General features: G+C 38.3%; 1 protein-coding gene across 9 annotated transcripts in view; it reads right to left on the minus strand.

Moving 5' to 3' along the window:
• LOC138739297 (RPA-related protein RADX-like) overlaps nt 1-23,946 on the minus strand; it is a 63,701-nt gene that overhangs the window by 33,959 nt on the left and 5,796 nt on the right. For 6 of the 9 annotated variants that reach the window (XM_069891067.1, XM_069891066.1, XM_069891065.1 and 3 more), the window contains 4 exons: nt 16,957-17,149; nt 11,889-11,997; nt 8,556-8,647; nt 5,224-5,346 (listed from right to left, as the gene is read on the minus strand). In XM_069891067.1, the coding sequence (XP_069747168.1) occupies nt 5,224-5,346; nt 8,556-8,647; nt 11,889-11,997; nt 16,957-17,149 (517 nt within the window). Of the gene's footprint in view, nt 1-5,223; nt 5,347-8,555; nt 8,648-11,888; nt 11,998-16,956; nt 17,150-19,046; nt 19,185-23,946 lie in introns of all 9 variants that reach the window. The other 3 variants (XM_069891070.1, XM_069891071.1, XM_069891072.1) reach the window with 2 other exon arrangements.

A 23,946-nucleotide genomic window follows, 5' to 3' on the forward strand; every position in this document is an offset into this window, starting at 1 on the left:
TGGATGTGTGCATGGAAGGTCGTGTTTTGACCAATCTTGTTGAATTTTTTGAAGAGGTGACTAGGAATGTTGATGAGGGTAGAGCAGTGGATGTTATCTATATGGACTTCAGTAAGGCCTTCGATAGGGTTCCATATGTGAGATTAGTTAGGAAGGCTAAGTCCTTGGGTATTAATTTGGAGATAGTCAAATGGATTCAACAGTGGGCTGGAAGGAAGGTGCCAGAGAGTAGTAGGAGATAATTGTTTGTCAGGATGGAGGCCGGTGACAAGTGGTGAACCTCAGGGTTTGGTATTGGGACCGTTGCTGTTTGTCATATATATTAATGATCTGGAGGATGGGGTGGTAAATTGGATTAGTAAATATGCAGATGATACTAAAATAGGGGGAATTGTGGATGATGAAGAGGGTTTTCAAAGATTGCAGAGGGATTTAAACTGCTTAGAGGAGTGGGCAGAAAGATGGCAGATGGAGTTTAATGCTGATAAGTGTGAGGTGCTTCATTTTGGTAAGAAGAATCAGAATAGGACATATGTGGTAAATGGGAGGCCACTAAAGAATGCAGTGGAGCAGAAAGATCTAGGAATAATGTACTGTGTGTAGTTCTGGTCACTGATTTATAGGAAGGATATTAACAAGATAGAGAGAGTGCAGAGAAGATTTACAAAAATGTTGCCTGGGATTCAGCATCTGGAATACAAGGAAAGATTGAGAAAATTAGGTCTTTATTCCTTGGAATGTAGAAGGCTGAGAGGGGATTTAATAGAGGTGTTTAAGATAATGAGAGGGATAGATAGAGTTGATGTGGAAAGACTTTTCCCATTGAGAGTAGGAGAGATGGATACAAGAGGTCATGGGTTGAGAGTTGACGGGCAAGGGTTTAGGAGTAACATGAGGGGGAACTTCTTTACTCAGAGAGTGGTTATTGTGTGGAATGGGCTTCCAGGAAAGGTGGTGGAGGCAGGGTCAATTTTGTAATTTAAGAAAGAGTTGGATAAGTATATGGATGGGAGGGGGATGGAGGGATATGGGCAGAGTGCTGGTAGGTGGGATTAGAGGAGGGTACTTGGATCAGTGCGGACTAGAAGGGCCAAATTGGCCTGTTTCCGTGCTGTAATTGTTATATATGGTTGTATTTGACAAAACAAAATAGGGATGATGAAAATCTTAAATAAATACAGAAGTGGGAATACAGCATTTGAATAGAAAAATAGTTGATAACATTCAGAGCTAGAAATTGAAGATGAACAAGTTTCAAGCTGTAGACTTTTACTGCTTCATTGTTAAATTAAATTGCTGCAAATCTCCATGTCTGCAACCATCAATCACAGCAACATATCAACTTATACCACTTTTAAATAACTGTCTGAAACTTCAACAAATAACATAAGTACAAAAAACTACTACCCTTTGCATCAAATTCTTGTGCGAGCTAAACTCCCAGCTGTAGCACATCAATAAAATTGCACTTTAAAAAACAATTCACTGTGCAACCATTCAAAACCCATGAGAGTACCTTTCTAACACTAACACTAAAATTCAGCATCAGAATTTATTGTCATGAACAAGTCATGAAATTCAGTGTTTAGCAGCAGCATCACATCACAATGCAAATTTTCACATTAGGAACCATCTTACAACTATAGTATCTAAAGAATTAAGAATACTAGTGCACAAAAAGTAAGGCAGTGTTTTTGGTTCATTGATCATTCAGGAATCTGATGGCAGAAGGGAAAAAGCTGTTCCTGTACCATTGAGTGCTCGTCTTTAGGCTCCTGTAACTCCTTCTCGATGGTAGATGGGTGAAGAGAGCATGGCCTGGGTGGTGGGGTTCTTTGAGGATAGAGGCTGCTTTTTTAAGATACCACCTCATGTCGATGTCCTTGATGAAGCGAAGTCTGGTGCCTGTGATGTTGCAGGCTGAGTTAACAACCCTCTGGAGTTTTTTCTTGTTTTGAGATTTGGTGTCTCCATATCAGACAGTGATACAACCAGCCAGTATGCTCTCCATAGTATAACTGTAGAAGTTTTCGAGAGACCTCATTGACATACCAAATCTACTGAAGCACCTCACAAAGTATAGCTGCTGGCAGGCCTTCTTCATGATTGCATCAATATGGAGGTTCCAGGACAGATCCTTGGAGATGTTAACACCCAGGAATTTGAAGTTCTTGACCCTCTCCACTACTGAGCACTCGATGAGGAGTGGGTTATGTTCCCCTGACTTCCACAATCATCTCCTTGGTTTTGCTAATGTTGAGCGCCACTCAATGAGCTGATCTATCTCCCTCCGGTACACTTTCTCATTGCTGTTTGTGATTCTGCCAAGAACTGTAGTGTAATTGGCAAAGTGGTAGATAGCATTGGAATTGTGCCACATAATCATGGGTGTATAATGAGTAGTGCAGTGGGCTAAGCTCGCATCCTTGGGGTGTGCCTGCAATGTTAATCAGTGAGGAGGAGACATTGTTTCCGATTCGTACTGACTGTAGTCTTCTGATGAGAAAGTCAAGGATCCAAGGGGGTTCTGAGGTGTACAGTTTGTAGCTTCATGACCAGCACTGAGGGAATAATGGTACTGAAGGCCAACCTGTAGTCTATGAAGAGCAGTCGTATGTATGAATTGCTGTTTTCAAGGTGATCCAGAACTAAGTGGAGAGCCAGCAATATTGCATCTGCTATGGAGTGATTGTGACAATAGACAAATTGCAGCGGATCTGGATTTTTGCTTTGGAACGTGTTAATTCTGGCCATGACCAGCCTCTCAAAGCATTTCATCACAGTAAAAGTTAGTGCTACTGGATGATAGTTGTTGAGGCAGCCCTCACCTTGGGCACCAGGATAATTGATGCTCTTTTGAAGAAGGTTGAAAATGTCTGTGAGCATTCCTGCAAGTTGGTTGGTGCAGTACCCTGCCAGGTATGCCATCAGGGCCTGATGCCTTGTGAGGGTTTACATTCTTGAATGATGTTCTAACATCGACCTCAGAGACAGATATCACAGAGTCCTCACCCTTTGCAGGGATTCTAGTAGGCACTTCTTCTTCTGGTTCTTCTTCTCAAAGTGGGCATAGGTGTTTAGGTCATCAGGTAATGAAGCATCACAGCCATCTATGGTGTTCATACTTGATTTGTCGGCTGTAATGGCCTGCACTCCTGCCATAGCTGTCTGTTTCTGTCTCTAGCTTCCTCCGGAATTGCCACTTTGCCTCAGAAATGGCCTTCTTGTAGAAATCTTGCTCCCCTGCCTTAAACACCCTTGTTCTTGTCCTCAGCAGGTTGTGAATCCTTTAATTCAACCAAGGCTTCTGGTAGGGAAACACCCAGTATGTGCACATGGGCACACACTCATCCATGCAGGTCTTGATGCAGTTGGTGACACCTGTTGCATATTCATTCAAGTCTATGGATGAGTTCTTGATATGTTAAGAGTCCGATTCAAGGCAGTCCTGCACATTCCTCTGCCTCCCTCAACCATACTATCACCATCTTCACAACTGATGCTGTGGTCCTCAGTCTCTGCTTGTATGCTGGGAGTAGATCAGACTTGCCGAAGTGTGGTCATGGCATGACTCGGAAGGCGTCCCTCATAGTGGTGTAGAAGTGGTCGAGTGTGTTGGCTCCCCTGGTCTTCCATGTGATGTGTTGGTGGTAGTTTGTCAGAGACTTCTTCAGTTTGGCCAGATTGAAGTCCCCTACAATGATCGGGAAGGCATCAGGATGGCTGTTGATCACAGTGCTCAGTCTCTCCTGTGCCAGTCTGATGTTAGCCTGAGGTGGAATGTACACGGTGACGAGGATGATGATAGTGAACTCCCTCGGCAGGTAGATTGGGTGGCACTTGATCACCAGATGTTCCATGTTGGGGAAGCAGAACTGGGACATGACCGTCACGTCTGTGCACCATGATGAATTGATGATGACATGAATTCACTGATAGGATCTAAAGATGGCACCTTACAGTGGCGACTCTTTACATGCAGCTCTGACAATAATTATCAAATATTCCTGCTCAGAACTACTAAAATACAAGCACAGAACCAGAAACACAAAATCAAACTTATCTGTTAATAAGGGTATCCTAAGAACTCTGGCAGACCTCAGAATTAAAAGAATTGGCAGTCTCCGTCAGAACGCAGGGCCTTTAAACAGCCGGGCCACTTAAACCACGAGAGTTGCAAACAGCTGACATTCAGTACATTTAAACACTGCAGGAGATTTAAAGGACCATTTAAACATTGCAGGAATTACCAGCAGTGGACCTATGGGCCATGTAAAGAAGACCTGACCACATGGACGCAGGGGCGGGGGGGGGGGTGGCTACATGTTAAGCTGAGACGCAAGCCCTGAGGCTTCCGCTCCCTTCCATCCTCCTGGCCAATGTACGATCCTTGGAGTACAAACGATGAACTCCAAGCCAGTCTTCAACATCAGAGAGGCATCAGGGAGTGCTGTGTGATGTGTTTTTAGAAACAAGGCTAAATGCAGACATTCTGGACATGGCACTACAGCCCAAGGGCTACACCCTCCATCGTGCTGACCAAAAACTGGCATCAGGAAAAACCAGGAGAGGCGATGTTTGTGTCATCATCAATTCATTGTGGTGCACAAACATTATGTTCACAAGTAAAATCATTCTCTTGGAGAAATCACATACGTCCACTTAAATGGTATGAATCTAATTTGTCATTAAGCTCAAGTTGGAATGTTCTCCAGGTGTTCACTTCTGCACGTGGAGTGTTTCTTAGCTGAACCGAAGGCCAAGCAATCAAATCACAGTGCATCTTGAGAGGTCCCTAGTCATTAGGCTGCACTCATCAGGGTGGATAGAGTATAATTTTAATGTCTCTAACTTGAGTCTTATTTCTTATATAATGATGCACCTCAAACTTCAGTTAAATGACTTTGCAAACAGACACAGACTTCAGAGGTGTACTGAAAGCAATTTTGGGATTTCCATATAAAACCATGTGTGCATATATCCAAGTTACTGTTTCATGCAGTTTTTCTGTCATTATTATCACAAAATTCAAGCCATTAAGAGTACCTTTAAAGAATCAATTAAAAATATCTAAAATATACGCACTGTAATTAAAATAATTTTTCAGCAATAGGTTGGAGTATTACATTTTGTGCACACTGCAACAGACTCTGTGAATTTACTCTGCATACATATTGTAATAAAAATATGATACTTTGGAGAAACATTTTCAAAATTCACTACCTGGATGAAGCCGTTGGTAAATTTCTGGTTGGGAAGTACAATAAAGCTCCAGAATAAATGGTTCTGCACTAGTTTCATCCACCATTTCAACAAATCGTCGAACCCAAAATTCATCACCGCATTCTATTAGGAAAAAACAATTAATGAAAAAAAATCATTGAAATTTGCATGTTTCTAATTCCAGAAAGATAATTTTTACATTATATGTCACATTTCTCTTTTTCGTACCCATATCTTTTCGAGTAGTTTTTTGGAACTACTAATAAGTAGAAATTCTGCCTGGCCCAGAGGGAAAAAGAATCTCAGGGTTGTATGTGATGTCAATGTATGTACTCTGACAATAAATCTGAACTTAGCTTTTGACATCATTCATGTTTCAAATTATATTTATCTTCCATATGCCACAGATGAATGAAAATTGATTATGAAGAAAGAAAATGCCACTCCAATGCTACATAAAGGTTTGGTTTCTATCACACACCAATTTATTTTGATTGAAGCTAAACTCAAAGCAACCAAACAGCCCCTGCCTCAAGTAAAAGCAGAAACTCAGCATCAGATTAAAATATAAGGATTACAATGTACACCATTTGAAAAATAAATACAATTTAAACTTTTTTTTCTTTCATATAAAATATATCCAAGTGGATTGATTCAAAATGGCACAACTTTAAGAGGATAAAATCTCATTCACTGGAAACACACTTTAAGACTGTTCTACTAATTTAGATCTCCAAGATTTCAGATGGTTGAAGCTTGATATTAGATATGCTTATGTGGTAATTATTAATCCAAATAAACCAATTTTATGCATATAGTATACATAAGTGCAGTGGACCATCTGCAGCTAATTAAAGTGACATAAAATGAGAATTTACCAATGAGAAATTCATTCAGTCAAATGTAGTATAAAAATTGCAGTTTTTCATTCATATCTTCAAAGTTGATTCAACATAAACATTTTCTTCTTCTTTGGCTTGGCTTCGCGGACGAAGATTAATGGAGGGGTAATGTCCACGTCAGCTGCAGACTCGTTTGTGGCTGACAAGTCCGATGCGGGACAGGCAGACACGGTTGCAGCGGTTGCAAGGGAAAATTGGTTGGTTGGGGTTGGGTGTTGGGTTTTTCCACCTTTGTCTTTTGTCAGTGAAGTGGGCTCTGCGGTCTTCTTCAAAGGAGGTTGCTGCCCCCGAACTGTGAGGCGCCAAGATGCACGGTTTGAGGCGATATCAGGCCACTGGCAGTGGTCAATGTGGCAGGCACCAAGAGATTTCTTTAGGCAGTCCTTGTACCTCTTCTTTGATGCACCTCTGTCTCGGTGGCCAGTGGAGAGCTCGGCATATAACACAATCTTGGGAAGGCGATGGTCCTCCATTCTGGAGACGTGACCTACCCAGCGCAGTTGGATCTTCAGCAGTGTGGATTCGATGATGTCGGCCTCTGCCAACTCGAGTACTTCGATGTTGGTGATGAAATCGCTCCAATGAATGTTGAGAATGGAGCGGAGACAACGCTGGTGGAAGCGTTCTAGGAGCCGTAGGTGATGCTGGTAGAGGACCCATGATTCGGAGCCGAACAGGAGTGTGGTTATGTTTGGCCTGGAAGTCAGCCTGAAGAAAACTGAGGTCCTCCATCAGCCAGCTCCCCACCATGACTACCAGCCCCCCCATCTCCATCGGGCACACAAAACTCAAAACGGTCAACCAGTTTACCTATCTCGGCTGCACCTTTTCATCAGATGCAAGGATCGACAACGAAAGAGACAACAGACTCGCCAAGGCAAATAGCGTCTTTGGAAGACTACACAAAAGAGTCTGGAAAAGCAACCAACTGAAAAACCTCACAAAGATTAGCGTATATAGATAAACATTTTAGTATCTATTGAAAACAACAAAGACCTATTTGGCAAAAATTTCCCAATTAGTTTATATTAAAAAAAATTATAATGAGGATTCTTTCATAACCCAAATGCAAATATTTCAACTGTGAAACTGAATTAGGTAGGTACATTATGAACCCTCATAGTTTTGGCTTTTAAACTATTCATGAAGTAATGTGGATACTTAAACAATATGTCAGTTTATGTTGGTCTATTAGATAATGGGACATCAATCGTTGACATGATGTATTGTAAACTCAATTAGGGAATTAATCAAGGCAGGTATCACCAAGGAAGTGCTCAAATGGACAGGAATGGAGCTGGAAAAGAACCAAGTTTAGTAGAACTGATTACATCAAAAATTGGATAATAGGGATTACAGAAAAGAATGTCATTATCATACTTTAAAATTAATTAATAGGTTTTTAATGAATGTTAATTGTGTAGTCAATTACAATACCTGGGTCACTTACTCCATCTCGGAAGGGGGCTATGATGGTGGGCCTCAAACTGTTTAAGGTACTTTGTTGGGTTGTTGGAAAATTTGAATCCACAAAACCAAAATGCACTTGATTTTGCTGATCAACGATAAAGACCATAACGTCCATAAGATATAGATGCAGAATAAGTCATTTAGTCCATCAAAGCTGCTCCACCATTCAAAGTGTGACTGGTACATTTTTCCTCTCAAATCCACTTTCCTACCATTTATCCACAACCAATGAAGATTTTAAAATGTAACTAGTGCTAAAACACTAAAATTTCTTGGTGTCAAATATTGCCAAGATCTTGATGCTGCAAATTTCCCTTCCATGGAAGTTCTATAATTCTTAATCATTAATTATCTACCAGAAAATGAAGTATACAATTGAAAATTATGTATAGATTATGGTACTATGATATCTTGATGGCTGATGGTTTTGACAATTCCGATAAACTCTTTGTGTTCTTGGCATGAAAGGTAATTGTTAATGTGCTTGCCTGAATAATGTCAAAAATACAGTACAGCTTTTTTTTCTATTGTGAACTCAAAGAACTACTGTATTTTCAAGATCAAAGTCCAAGGGTTTTGCACATGCTTGTGTAAGACTATTGATATTTGTACCTCCTGAAAAGACACCCTAGTTAATAAAAATAACTTCTACTGTATAAGATAGCATGTATAGGAGTATCCATCTTCTGCAACATTTCTTCATAAGCCCATACATGTGTTTAAATAGAATCTCTCATCCCAGTCCAATCTATCCTTTCACTGTGAAAGGAAGATTTAACAAAAAGAATAGTATTTATCTATTTTATGTATATATTGTCTCTTTTAATTTAATTCAATTAATTTACTATTATATAATTTTTTACCCATTTGGCTGCACCAAGAATTTTGGTGCATATGCACATTGAATAACATATGTGACAATAAACTATCATTCTTTAATGAGCATTGTGCACACATTACCTGCTTTTTTGATTCTTTCACATCTTCCAACGAAGGTGACAAGGCCAATTACATCACAAATGTAACCATCAGGCACAGTGTCAAGCCTATCCCTGAGAAAAAGATATTGCTTTATAGTTAGAATTAGTTATAACATACATAACAGACATGTTTTTTTTTTGTAAAGTTAAAATAGAAATATCTGAAAGGATGGTAGCTTACTAACGGGCTGGTGCAGAGCCAACAACCTGTATCTGAATACTAAAAAAATAAAAGATGGTTGTCAACTTCAGGAGGGTCCAGAAGAACCTTGCTCCGCTGATCATTGATGGCTCCACCATTGAGGACATAAAGAGTATCAAGTTCCTTGGAGTGCACTTGGTGGAGAATCTCACCTGGTCCCTTAACACCAATTCCATAGCCAAAAAAGCTCAACAGCGCCTCTACTTCCTGAAAAGGCTGAGGAAAATTCATCTCCCACTCCCCATCCTCACTACATTCTACAGAGGATGTATCGAGAGCATCCTGTGCAACTGCATCACCATCTGGTTTTGTAGCAGCACCTCCTAGGACTGCAAGACCCTGTGGAGAATAGTGAAGTCAGTGAAAAAGATCATTGGGGGCTTTCTTCCTACCATGAAGGACATTTACAACACTCATTGCAGGTGAAAGGGCAATAAACATTGTGAAGGACTCCACACACCCCTCAAGTAAACTGTTCACCCTTCTGCCATCTCGTAGGAAGTATTCTAGCACTAGGGCCCATACATTCAGATTGGACAACAGTTTATCCCCCCCCCCCCCCAGGTCATCGGACTCCTGAATTCCCAGAACATATATGCATAGAATACCTTGGTACCGGAGACTCTTGCAGTATACGTCTTAATATTTAATGTGTTTAACTTATATTTTAACTTATATTTATGTAAATATGCTCCAGGGTCCTGGAGAAACAATATTTCGTCTTTACCGTGCGAACATGGTATGAACGATAAATAAAGGTGACAACTTGAAATAAGTCAATTGCAGAAAATGTTGTTTTACATTGGTTCCTGTCAAAATTTGTTGGTCAAGTTTTAAAGCAAATATCAATGTCAAATATATTAACTACATATCTGAATGGATCATTCAAAATCAATTCTAGGCATCCTTGTAATTTATTTTAATTTTTTCTCAAATGCCAATTAGAAAATAATGAAAAGACTTTATGAAAAGAAATTAAGTACAATGCAAGGAATTAACAAAGAAACAGTAACAGTTTTATGTTTCTCTGATATTCAATGGCTGATCATCAACTTCAACTCTATCTTCCTGCAGCATTTTCATCCAAAGAACTATCTCAACAAGATAGCATCCAGAGATATCTCCAGTTAGTATTGAAAATACTCCATTACTCTGTCCTAAATGGCTACCTCTTTACTCTGAAACTAGATCCCCAAAAAGAGAAGCATCCTCTCAACATCCGCTCTCAAATCCCTCAAGAATTGTTTCAAAAAGTGAACTGTTATTCTTCTAAATAATGGGGTAATAGGCCAAAATCTACTCAAATTTTGGTCACATCTCAGAGCAATGTCAAGAAGCTTTCTTAAGTTAGGGAACCAAACTGCAGTCCAATCTCTGGATGTGGCCTCACCATGCCTCTAAATATTTGTTAATGACTTTAATAAACCAACCTCTGAAATAAAGGGAACTATATATTTTGCTATCCTAACTGTTTGCTTACATAACCAAATATTTTCAGTCATTTGATCACCCAGGTGCATCTGAATTCAACTCTTTCCCAGTCTCTCAAATGATTTTTAAATTTATGTTTTTAAAAAAAATTAAATTTAGACATACAGCACCGTAGCAGCCATTTCAGCCCACAAGTCCGTGCTGCCCAATTTACTCCCAATTGTCTTGCTGGAGTCATGCTGTCTATCAGTACCCTTTCTGCAAAGTGCTCACAGAAAGGTCACTCCTGGATTTTGTTTATCAGATGGGAGCAGAAGAAAGAACTCCTGTTGTTTTGCTCAGGAAGGTGGGGGTTTTGCAAGACATGAGTCACATGCTCTTTTTGGAGTTTCAGTTGGGAGAGAGAGTAAACAGTTCAGTCAGTCAGTCAGTGTGTGGGACACTGACAAGTAATTGAAAAGTGCAATCCAGGGAAAACTGCTTGAAACTGATTCAACCAAGTTCCAGAGCAGTAGATGGCTGGAAGTGCTATCTGTCTGATGTTTCTCTTGAAATAGAGGAAGGAATGGAACTCTGTAGTAGCTTGAAGAAAGAGGTTACCATCTAGAAGACCCTGATGGGGCAAGTTTCATCAGCAAGACCCTGAGGTGACTAGTGGTGGTATCTCAGTTGTGGAAATCTTGGAGCAACAAATATCTCTCTCTGTAAACCCTACAAGAACCTTCCTGAGCGGTAAACATTTACCTTTCAAGCCCCAAGCCTGGTGAACTTTATACATGTTAAATTCTGTGCATAGTATGGTGATTGCCTGCAACCAGAGAACTTGGTAGAAGGAGAAGTGAGATTGAACTGTGAACCAAATAACTTTTCTTGAATTTATACACATTGCATACAAGTACGCTTAGAATTAGAAGGGGGTTAATTTGGGTTAGTTAAGTATAGAGTTAAGTTAATGTTTGATTCTATTGATTAAAAATAACTTTTGTTTTGAAAGCCACTTGTCTTGGTGAATGTCTATTGCTGCTGGGTTTTGGGGTCCTTTGGGCTCGTAACAGTTAGAAAGAAACACAGTAAAGCGATGGTATGTTAGTGTGCTCTACAAAAGCCCTGGACCCATTCCTGGCACAGATCTTGGTATTGATTCCCCAAAGTCGACTCTGGCTCCTGACTTGGAGAGGAGCTGGGTTTCGTTCCTCAGGGAAAAGAATGCTCCACGTGTTAGGCTTTATCTCCTCTACAAGTCAGTGCGGCACAGGTATGCCCAAAATGGGGCAGGTGATTAACGAAGCCAGTGGCGACATGTGCGTTTTTTCAAAAAGGCCAATTACAAGGTGAGTGCTCAGCATGGGTAGTCTTGACTGATTGACAGATGTGGTGGCTTCTGATTTTGTTACCAATGGAGAGATTACATGATCCTCCACACTACAACATGAGGATCTATCAACTATTGTTTTTCACTATGAGTACGAGAAATTATTTGAATAAATAAAATTGTTTCTGATTTTAAAAAATTATGTTAACTGAAACTCTTAAATTTGCTCAAATTATACTGACTCAAGTCAATTAAAAATGGAGTAGTGGGCAAAGAATAAAATTTATTTTAATTCATATTTTAGATCAATAAAAACATATCTTCTCTATTAATAAATTGTGAGTAAGAAAATTGCAATGGTGGTTCACCTTGTAATAAACTGATACTTGACATCAGGAAGTTCCCACTCATGCTTAACTTGTTTTCGTGGAATAACTTTAATACAAACTCCAGGGTTTGAAGCGTTCAAAGAAATTTCTGAAAAGCAAACAGAAATGGAAAACTATATAATATTAAATGATAATTGGCTAAATCAAATATGGGAAAACATGAAATTAGTTTAAAGTTCAGATTTATTGTCAGAGTACATATAACTAATTTCATGTTTTCCCATATTTGATTTAGTATTTCTATTCTCCTATAAACTTTTCCTTTATGTTAGTTAATAATCTTTATGTTAGTTTAAAAAATGTGATTGTATTGTTGCCACTCATTCTTTTTTTAAATTATTATTTTTCCTCAGTAACTGAAATTCTGAGTAACCAAAATTAATGATAGAGCATTAATGATTAAAACTAATACATTTAAAAGAGCATTTATGCAGTGAATTGTCCTCTCATGCCTTCATTAAAAATTAATTGAAGGAGTCACCTCCCCAAAATCAATGACTTGCTGTTGATATTTTGCTGACAACTCTGTTATTATAAGTTAAAATTTAGAAATTGATCTTGTTTGTGAGCCTACGTAAAGATCCATGATTTGGAAGTACTATTCAGTCAATTATATTGGGAATTGTATTTTTTAATCTTCTAATAGCATTATTTTTCAAACTATTTCAAGAAAATAAGGATTTGCACATCAAAGCTGGGATGTGGCTTATGAGGGCTTTCCTTCTCTCCAAAATCAGCAGTTAAATCCAATGATGGGTTCAAAGAGGTCTGACAGAATATGATTCAGGACTATTTCTGTGGTATTAACATTTATATTTCTTTTAAGTAATCTAGAAGCATGTTATTCCTTTTATTTCAAATGAAAGTGGTGCACAAAACAAGAAATCAATACAAGAGGTTTGGGCGTTAAGTCTTTCTTACCAGCAGAAAATAAATGAAAGTTACCAACCTCTAAAATTCCATAAAATGATATATATGGTTAGAAAGATACAAGATCTTTCATAATAAAAGCAAAAAAAAAAATCTAGAAACAACTGACCAGTAAGGCAGCGTTCATACAAAGAAATACAGAGTTAATCTTACAGTTCAAAAGCCTTTCATAAGAACACGACAAAGGTCCTTTGATCTGAAATGTCATCTCTCTTGCTCTTTCCAGAGATGCTGCCTGAAGATAATTTTTAGTACTTTCTATTCTTATATCAGGTTTCTTTCTTTTTATTAAACATATTATAAGTAAACAATACATGAGGAGAGTAGAATACAGAGTCTTATAGTAAAAACAGAAACATCAATCTATTTCAATACTTAATGCAACATATAATATATTGAACAATATTATTCCTTACTCAATTTTGGAATCACATTCAACAACAATATTGGTCTATAGAAAGCAGAATCTAAAAGTCTTTATCTTTTTTAGGAATTAACAAAATTGATGCTTCATAAAATGTCCTAACCCTAATGTGCAAAGTTCCAAGAGATACAGAATTTTTAAACACCCTACACAACCGTGGCATTAGTATGTTAGCAAAGCATTTAAAAAAACTCAACAGTAGAACCATTTGGATCTGGGGGTTTTGCCGGATTGAAGAGAGGAAATAGCTTTAAAAATGTCCATTTCTGAAATTGGAGCTTCCAATAAAAGTTGATCATTAGAAGAAATTCATTGCAGGATCTATCCATACTTATGGTATTATCAGGAAACTGAGATTCACATAGATCAGAATTGAAATCCTGAAATGCCTTATTAATTTAATCATGATCGATATTTAATCATGACAATATTGCCATCTCCTTTAGAAATTTTAGGAATCTGTCTTTCAGCCATCGCTGCCTTTAATTGTCCAGCTAATAATTTACCTAATTTATTTCCATGTACTTAAAACTAGCTTTTTGATTTAAATAATTCTCTCGATAGGGTATGTAAATAATAAATCATATTGCATTTGGAGATATACTCTTTCCTTATTGAAATCCATATTAGGTTTCTTCAAGTATTCTCTATCAACTTCTTTAATTTTTTTATTCAGTAATAACAACTGTTCTTTAGTACATTTTCTTAACCCTGCTGAATAAGAAATTACTTGTCCTCGCAGGTATGCCTTAAATGTATCCCAGTTAGGCTCGACATTCCTTCAGTTGAATTTGTTAAAAAAGAGAAGTTTATTCCTTAATAAAGTCTACAAACTTCTCATCTCGAAGTAAAGTCAAATTGAACTGCCACTGCTGAGCTCTGGAAATGACATCAGAAAATTTAAAGAGTTTCAAGGGTGCGTGATTGCATCATATACATAGTCCATTACAAAGGGAACCAGATGAATATCAATAAAGAAATAATCAATCCTAGAATAACTATGATAAACATGAGGGGGGAAAAAAGGATCTTCATTCTTAAGATGTAAAAGCATTCATTATCAACCAATCCATAATCAATCAAAAAAGAATTAATAAAAGTAGCAGATTTATTAGGAAGCATCTGATTAGAGGAAGACCTATCAAACATTGGATTAAGACATCAGTTAAAATCTCCACCCATAATCATTTTATATTTATTTAGATTCAGTAAAGAAACAAATATCTTCTTAAATAATCTGGATCGTCAACATTAGGAACATATATGTTAACCAAGGCTACTTTTTTATCAGTGTACCTGCAAATATTAAAAATCTCGCCATGGGATCCATAATTATTTTAAAATACACAAAGGAAACTTTAGAGTCAATAAAGATAGATACACCTTTAACTTTAATCTGAGACAAGAAATGAAATTGTAGACTTCTCTAGCACTTTAAAAACCAATCTTTTTGCGAATGTGCATTTCTTGTGCAAAGATAATATCAGCTTGAAACATTTTAAACGTTTAAAAATATTTTTTTTCATTTAATTGGATGGTTCAACAAAGTTATAATTTTATAATTTTTTAACATCCATTTAAAAGTTTATTTAAAAATTGTAAAAGTAAAAATTTTTGCGCATGCATAGACCACATTCAAAAGAGGAACCAAAAAAATGGCAAATACCAAAATATTGAAAAGATTTATATTTAAGACTGAACTCTCACAGCTACAATAAAACTAACCTAGCAAAGCCCTATCGCTCAACACACTGCTGAACAGTTCTGCAATGGAGCTGCATGCTAACCTACACATAATCTAATCCCCAGTCTGAAACTGGCAAGCCTCCAAAATTATATTTAATTCTGACTCTCACAGCCTTTAGAAGAGTATTCCGCCATTTTAATATGATTCTATAAACTTACATAAAGAAAAAAATAATCTAGTTCAATGATTGCTTTTTGCACTCCTATGTTAACATTCAATATCTTGTACATAAACAGGACCTTTCTCAACATAAGATACACAAGAACAGTAGGCTATTTCAGCCTGTCAAATCTGCTCTGCCTTTCCAACACTAGCTGATGCATTCTGCCACTCAGTCCAACTCCCTGCCTTCTTCCCATAACCTTTTTAAACACTTGTCTATTCAGATACCTATCAATCTATATCTGTAAGGGTTAAAAATGTGTATATTTTACAATCTGAAATAAAACTGAAATATTCCTGTCTATTCCATTCTTTGGCAACAACTAGTTACAAGGTCAAAGGCAGTATGCCCTTGATTACAGCAGTCAGCTTATGTGTGCCCTTGGGTCCAACTGGATGGACACAGAAACTAAACAATTTTCAGATTGGTATTCATAAACATTGGAATGATAACCACAGCTGTCTGAAAATTTAAAAAAAATAGAAGAATGTTCTGCCTTTATAAAATGACTCTCTATACTTTCATAAAGAATAAAGTAATTTAATTAAATGGTAAAGAACCAATTCTAAAAAAAACTTACATGACACATTACATTAATTGTAAATAACACCAAAGAAGGGATAAAGAGAAAAGAATTATACAGAATTAAAAAAAGAAATAAGAAAGGTTATATTAAATGAAATAGCTCAATTCAAATCAGCACCGAGCAACATGCAGTCCGATCTATTTAACAGTACCAGCATATTAATTATAACAGATCAAACAGGTTGGATGGAAAGAACATTTTTCTCGGAGGAACTTCCATCCAGCCTCCAGGAAATTCAACTACATAGGTTGATCATCCTTTGAAAAGATCTTCAAACACACAGGAAAGCAGAGGGAAGGTCTGCATTGTTGTTTGAAGAACTCAGCCATTATTTCTTTGCATTTTCCTCATTCATTAACTTCTTGCAGGTAATCGTCCACGAAGCGAATAGCAGATCCTTTATATATTCTATAGTCCTATGCTTTCAAGCTTCACGGAGAACTGCCTCCTTGTCCGAATCCAGGTTTTCTGGCAGACCAAAGATTCTCAAATTCAATCTTTGATTCCTGCTTTCCAAATCAATATATTTTTGTCTGTATTTCTCCAACAATACTGTAACTTCCTTTAAATTCATGCTAACTTCTTTGAATTGGTTACTATGTAAATCAGGTATTTTTTTCAGTTTTTCCACTCTGTCATTCAAACCTTCAAGATCCTTTTTAATGTCTAAAATCTGAATATGAGTCTCTTTCAACTCAAGTTGGCAGCTTCCACTCTAGTCATTGGTGTACTTTGATTCTTCATCCTTCTTTCTATTTTTCCCCTTCTTGCCTTCCGCAAAAGGTACACCACTTCTTGCAACGGACATCTTCAGAAGTTGAACAGAAAGTCCTCTTTCTTTTTTTCAAAAAAAAGTCACATGGCTGTTCAAAAGTGAGATATAGTTAAAAAGGTTGTAGCAGTGCCTAAACGCAACTTACTCCATGCTCTGCCAGTAGGAGACTCCCCTTATGTCAGATTTCTAACATCTGTAATTTTATTGTCATTTTCATAAGCTCCAATCAGTCACACTGACATCATGAAAGACTTAGCAAGTTTTACTTCGTGTGGGAGAAGAGCATTCAACAGTTATGCAATGGTCACATCACTTTCAATCAATTGCATTCTAATGACACAATATCGTCCATTTGAAAACAAAGAAAATTTTCCTTAAATACCCTACATTTTATTATTATAAATATAACATTATCACATTACCTATTTCATTGTAAATTGTTAAGTCTGGATAGTATGAAAAAGGCTGAGTTCTCTTTTGATATGCATCCTTCACTGCATACTGTTGCACAAATATTACAGTGCCAACTTCTAAACTCCTGAAAAATCTTGGGCACAGTGAGTTCCACAGAACCATTGATGTCATACCAGAAGAGTCACCAACTTCAAAGTGTGCCTAAAGAATAAAACATCTCATAAAGAGAAAATTAAAACAACATCAATAATATCATGCAGTGCATGCTGCCCCTCATCCATCAATATTTGAAAATGTCCTAAAAGCTTCATGAGAACAAAAAAAATGTATGAAGACAGAACAAAAGCATCAAATGTCAAAATAGTCCTATACAATTTTAAAATTTCAATATAAACAGTCATCATTCAGACATATATAAACAAATTAAAACAAGTACTGAACTAAATTCTTAGAATATTAATTTAGTATTCCCTCCTGGTCAAGACTTCATTCCATTTAAAAAGACAAATATTTGTTCACAAGCATTAAGATCCCAACTCAGGAATATTTTCTCCACAGCTCTATAGTATCTACACATTTAAGATATGACTTCACATATGCACTCAGACTTCTCAAATATACTCTCAATGTCAATTTATCTTTGTCAATGTCCTTATAAAGTGCCTTTGGAAGTTCTGCTGGATTATATGTACTTTATTAATGAAAGTTGTTGGAAGAAATATTATTGCTCAAAGAACGAGAGAAGACTTTCCATTCAGCACATAGTATCTTTGACTCACTAGTATCGAGGAGGGTCAGGAGCATCAAAATCAGGGCTGCCAGGTTGGGAAAAAGTTTCTTCCCACGGGCAGTGAAATTGATGAACAATATCCTGTAAATCAGCATAGCATTCCAAAATATTTATATATTTATTTTAATAATATATTTAAGTAGAAATGTGGTTATGTTCTGTGCATTGTGTGCACACGCACGTGTGTGCACTGTGGTCTGACGAAAGTTTCATCTGAGATGATAATAAGAACTTGAAAACCCTAGAAATCAATAGATTTACTCCCTAAAACTCTGCCATTTTTTTTTTTACCCTGGTATTCATCATCTGAAAACTTTTCTATGCAATTTATGCAGATGTTTAAATCTAATGAATCTAATGAAAACATTACATACATAGGATGTAGAAATTGGGCTGACATTCTGCTGTACCACAGAGAACTGTAGGTAATATCCTCCATTTCATTCCTGTGTCTATGCATTAAAACACAAATGTCAATGATGAGCTTGGTCAGACTTCCCTCTCCAGTGATTACAACCAGAAGGATGCTTAGCTTTACTTCAGGGTTTGACCAGCATAACTGGTGCTACCTCAACATTTGAGTAGGGTCTCTGTCTTTGAATAAAGACCAAGTGTAGACAAGTGGTTTGCTTGCTGTTACTTTGTTTATGTATTTCTAATATTTTTGTTGATTTAAGGCTTTTCAATTTTTATTCTATTTTGTATTATTTTTATAAATTATTTAAATATATTTGATTGATTTTTTTTAAATGATTCTTATTAACAGGACTATTTTAAAAAGGCTTTTGATAGCACTGAATTGTCAAAATATCATGAATGCATCCAAGGATAGGCCTTGGGACTGGCTGCATGAAGTTCAGATGCCTCCACTTTGGTTGCAATAAGCAAAACTTAAAGTTGTTTGGAATTGAGTGGCCACAAAAGGTCAGACGCTACACATTGACAATTCACCCATCGTCTTCAATGTAGATCCATCTCATCTACATGAAACACAAATGTACTTCACTTGTATTTTACTTCAAACACCATAACACACTGATAATCATGCACTGATTGAATTGCAACTTCTATTTTTGTCAGTCATAATTATATTCATATTCCTCCAATTGTTTTCCTATCACCTGATCGCTCTCATTTTCTGTTAACTCTCAATTCCTCTGCTACCCACGTACACTCAAGGAAATGCTCAGCCAACAATTAATCTATCAATCATACATCTTTGGGTGTTATTTTCTCGGTTGTATCATCGGAGGTTTTTATAAACACTAAGAAAAGCTTGTCAGTTTAAGAGCACAAAACTTTACTTACATCAGTACTGGTCATGTATTCATACACTGTCACACTGAACATGCTCACCACTCAGTGTGATGCTGCTCTTACAGTCTTGCAGTGTTCATGCTCCAGCATAAAAGTCCCAAGTTTCCTCTGTATATAACATCCCATCTTCTTTAAAAAATGTATTAAAAATTAAAAGATTTATTAAGATTTAAAATTTAATAAAAATAAATTGTTACTGCTTCTTTACCTGCACTTGCCATTAAGAAATAATTATTCTAATTACACAATTGCAGTTCTATATTATTTTCAGCGGAATCGCACTGGTGATAGGATGTTGCTTCTCTACCACGTAGACCTTGTTGCATCTCTTTGGTTTGGTGGTGTTAGTGTGCTTGTGGGTAGTGGTGTTGTTTGCCTCCGTTCTCCTGTTGCTCGCTGTTCAGTTCTTACGGTGTTGTTGGTTGGGGTTTCTACTCGTATTCCCTCACAAGTTGTTGGATTTTTAGAAGCTGCTGGTGCTTCTGGCACTTTCCATGTCAGATCTGGTGTTGGGCAAATGTGGGTCCTGTTTTGTGTCAGCTGCCTGCCTGATTCTGTCTTAATGATATATGACCTTGGTGTCTCAGCTTCTCTAACAATCTTTGCTGGACTCCAGGTTTTTATCACTGGCTCTTGAACATGCACATGCTGCCCTCTGAAGAGTTCTGGTAGTGTTTGTGCATGTTTATTATAACGTTGATGACTTTCCTCTTGTATGTTAGTCAACTTTCTTCTTGTTTCCTCTTGATCGTCTGGTGGATGGATTTTGCTTGATAGGGTTGTCTTGTACTTTCTGCCATTCAGAAGCTCTACCGGGGATTTCAAGTCGGCCCTCAGGAGTGTTGTTCGCAGTAACAGAAGAGCGAGAAAGAGATTTCCTTTTGTCTCTCGGCACTTTGGGAGAGTGGGTTAAACTGTCTGTACGTGCCTTTCAATGAATCCATGACCCTTGGGGTAATGTGGTGATGAAGTAGTGATGGTGAACCCATATTCAGCAGCCATTTCTCTGAATTCTCGCGATGTAAATCGGGTCCCATTGTCACGAATCATTTATTTGGGTATCCCCTATTCTGTGAAGGGCACACGTGCTGCAATAGTGATGGTCGATGCTTTCAGGTCCTTCACTTTCCTGATGAACGGGAATTTGGAGTAGTAGCAGGACACCATCAGATACCATTCTTGGTTTTCTGTGAACAGGTCTGCTCCCACTGTGTCCCATGGCCTGGCGGGTATTTCCGCAGGTATCAGCTCTTCTTTTTGTTGTGTATTTCTGGCATGCCAGACATGTAGCCACCATGTTTTCAATGTCCTTGTACATGCCTATCCAGTAAACTGCTGACTTTGCTCTAAATTTGCATTTCTCCAATCCCATGTGGCCTTGGTGTATTTTCAGGAGAATTTATTTTTTCATTGTTTCTGGTGTTATCAGCCGAGACCCTGCCAGCAGTAACCATATAACCATTTACAGAGCGGAAACAGGCACCGGTTCACTGATTTTGTGCGCCCTCTTCAGGCACTGGTCCCAGTAGATCTTCATTCAATAACGATGGGCGAATTCAATGCAGGTGGAATCTTACTGAAATTGAAAGCAAGATTGTTGTCCTGGCACCACACAACCAGATTCTTGATCTCCACACCGTTCTCCAGGGATATGTCATCACTGATAGACCAATACTGGCGTATTGTAGGCTGTACCTGTTTTATCCTTTCTGACCATCCCTGTATCACCTGTTGGGAGAAGCAGCTGCAGTTCCTCATCCTTTTCTGTTTCTTCTTTAATCTGGTTTAGTTTGTTATTGGTTACCCTGACAAGGTGATGTATCTTGATCTCCATATCTTTCATTTTATATTTTTCATTTGGGGAAAGATGTGACAAAGCATCAGCAAGCACCATTTCCTTCCCTGGCCTATACTTCAAGGTAAAGTCATAACATTGGAGCCGGAGGAGTAGCCTCTGTCGTCTGGTTGGTGCCTTGCTTAGGTTAATTTTCTGGATGTGTTCCAGTGAGAGATGATCACTCTCTACCACAAACTGTCTCCCATAGAGGAATTTTTTGCATCATATACGATTGCCAACAGTTCCCTTTCAATATTGGCATTCTGGGTCTCTGCTGTTGTCAGGGCTTTTGAAGCAAAGGCTATCGGTTTTCCTTCCTGAACCAATGCTGCCCCAAGGCCTCTGATGGAAGTGTCTACTTGTAATGTGACAGTTTTTTTTCCTGTCATAGTAGCTCAGTTCTACTTCTCTGCAGACCACTTCCTTAAGCTTGTCGAAATCTCGCTGATGCGATGGTGATCACTGAAACTCCACATCCTCTTTCAGCAACTCTCTGAGGTTGGCTGTGTGGTCTGACATGTGTGGGGTGAAGGAACTCATATTTTGGACCAGGCCGAGGAAGCTTCTTAGTTCCTTTATGTCCTTTGGGTGTTCCATTTCAGCACTGGCTGTTACCTTCTCTGGGCTTGGCCTGACCCCTTCAGGTGTGTTCACCATTCTGAAGAAGTGGCACTCCTCCACCTTAATGATGCAGTTGTCTGCATTAAGTTTGATGCTGGCCCCTTTTGTTCTCTCTATGGCCTCATGTAGGTAAAAATTGTGGATTTTCCCATCTCTGCCAAAGATTTGGATGTCATCTGCAATGCTGACAGTGCCCTTGCTTCCCTTGTAGGTCTCATCTATCTTTTGCTGGAAGATATCTTGGCTCACCTTTAGGCCAAAAGGTAGGGGCAGGAACTAATACTGGCTGAATGAAGTGTTGAATGTTGTTAGCAGTGTTGATTTTTCATCCAGCTTCACATTCCAATATCCATTCTTGGCATCGAGCTTACCGAAGATTTTGGATCCCGTGAGTTCAGAAGTGATGTCTTCCAGCACTGGTATTGGATAGTGCCCTTTTTTGATTGCTTGGTTTAAGTATTTGGGGTCCAGACATATTCTTAGGCCACCATTCAGTTTTTCTTTTACTACTATAGAGTTTACCCAGTCAGTTGGCTCTACTACTTTTCATTCCATTTCTTCCATCTCCTGCTTTAGCTTTTGTTTCAGCTCTATTGGCACCTTCTGTGGAGTATGGATTATTGGTTTGTATTTTGGGTCTATAGCAATGTGGTATTCAAAGTTCCCAAAGCACCTGACTGTGTCATCAAAACATTCAAGGTATATGTCCATGAGCTCGGACTTATTTGTGATCGGAGGGCGTGGCTCAAGCAGGGTGTCGGTGTTGATCCTCTTGGACATTTTCTTCTCCCTGATCTCATTGTTTACCAAGATTAGCTGTAATTTTTGACAACTATTCAGGCCTAGGTTGCTGGACCATCGGCTTCAACCACAAAGAATGTGCATATGATGCTCTTTCCTTAATGTTTACCTTTTATTTGGATTTTTCCGGGGTCACCATAGGCTGTGAGCGTGACATTTACAGCTTCTAGTGTGCCTTCCTCTAAGTGGGAGGACATTGCTTTGTGATCCTGTATCCAACTTTATTTTCAAGTTGAATATCATTGGTTTGTTTCTGATCTTTCTTTTTACTTGGATCGTGATGTGTCATTCATTTTTTTCTCCCTTCCCTATCTTGGACGTCTCATGGAGGAGTATTGTTTCGATGCCGAGCGTTAGTGAATCGGAGTCACTGTTGTCACTTCTCTCGATGTGGTGTACTTTCCTTCTGTATTCTTGGTTTCTCTCTCTTTTCATGTCAGACCTACACATCTTTTCCCAGTGATTGACCTTCCCACAGGTCCTGCACTTCGAAACATACGCGGGACATTTCTTGCAGTCATCGAAGGGGTGTATTCTGCCGCACCTCCTGCAGTTCTTTGATGTCTGCAACTTTCTTTGCGTGCATTTTATGGCATCAACCCTTCTTCTCTGTGCTGCATGTTGGCCTGCATGGAGAGGGATTGCATTTGCCTCCTTGTGGCCTTGAAGGATCTAGCTGCGTCTACTAGTTTCAAGCTGTCTTTTTCCTGAGAGCTTTCTGCACTTCGGAATGAATGCTTCCCCAAATTAGTTGGTCTACTATTCTCTCCTCTACTTCTTTGAACTTGCATTTTGCTCCCATGTTCTTTAGCCTTGTGGGGAAATTATCTATTGACTTATCAGGCTCTTGGTTTGATCCCTGGAACTCATAAAGCTTTATTCTATGGTTGGATTTCGGTTCCAGAGAGGAAAGTTTTTCTAATATCCTTTCTGGGTTATTTTCTTCCTCTTCAGCCAGCTCCCAGCTATTAAACAGGTCTAGTCCTCTCTCTCCCCTGTCCAAAGATGTAACTAACCTTTTCCTCTGGTGTGATTCCCTTGAGGAGACTTTTGAATACCAGATTGCACTTCTGCTTGAACTTTTAAAAAGCCTCTATTACACCTCGTCCATTACTGGGTGTAACGCTGCTACTGCCGCCATTTTCTTCTCCAGCTCTGGTAATCAGGTAATGGTGTTTTTTCTTTGTTTCCTTCTCTTCGTGTTTATTTTAGTTTATAGGGATTTTTTTTTCTATATGGTGTAGGTTTCTATCAATCCCACTGCTGCCACCATGTCCTTGGTTGTACCATCCGAGGTCTTAATAAACACTAAGAAAAGCTTGAAAGTTTAGGAGCACAAAACTTTACTTACATCAGTACTGGTCATGTATTCATAACCTGTCACACTGAGCATGCTCACCACTCAGTGTGATGTGGTTCTTACAGTGTCTCATTGAACATGCTCACTACTCAAGTGTGATGTGGCTCTTACAGTCTTGCAGTGTTCATGCTCCAGCATAAAATAGTCCCAAGTTTCCTCTGTATATAACATTGGGATATATTAGCAAACTGGAAAAAGCATGCAATCACAGGGACAACTTGCAAACACCACAAAGATGCCACCCAAGGTCAGGATCAAAACTAGTCCCTGAA

The sequence above is a fragment of the Narcine bancroftii genome, chromosome 7, assembly GCF_036971445.1.
Source record: "Narcine bancroftii isolate sNarBan1 chromosome 7, sNarBan1.hap1, whole genome shotgun sequence".
NCBI classification, from domain to species: domain Eukaryota; kingdom Metazoa; phylum Chordata; class Chondrichthyes; order Torpediniformes; family Narcinidae; genus Narcine; species Narcine bancroftii.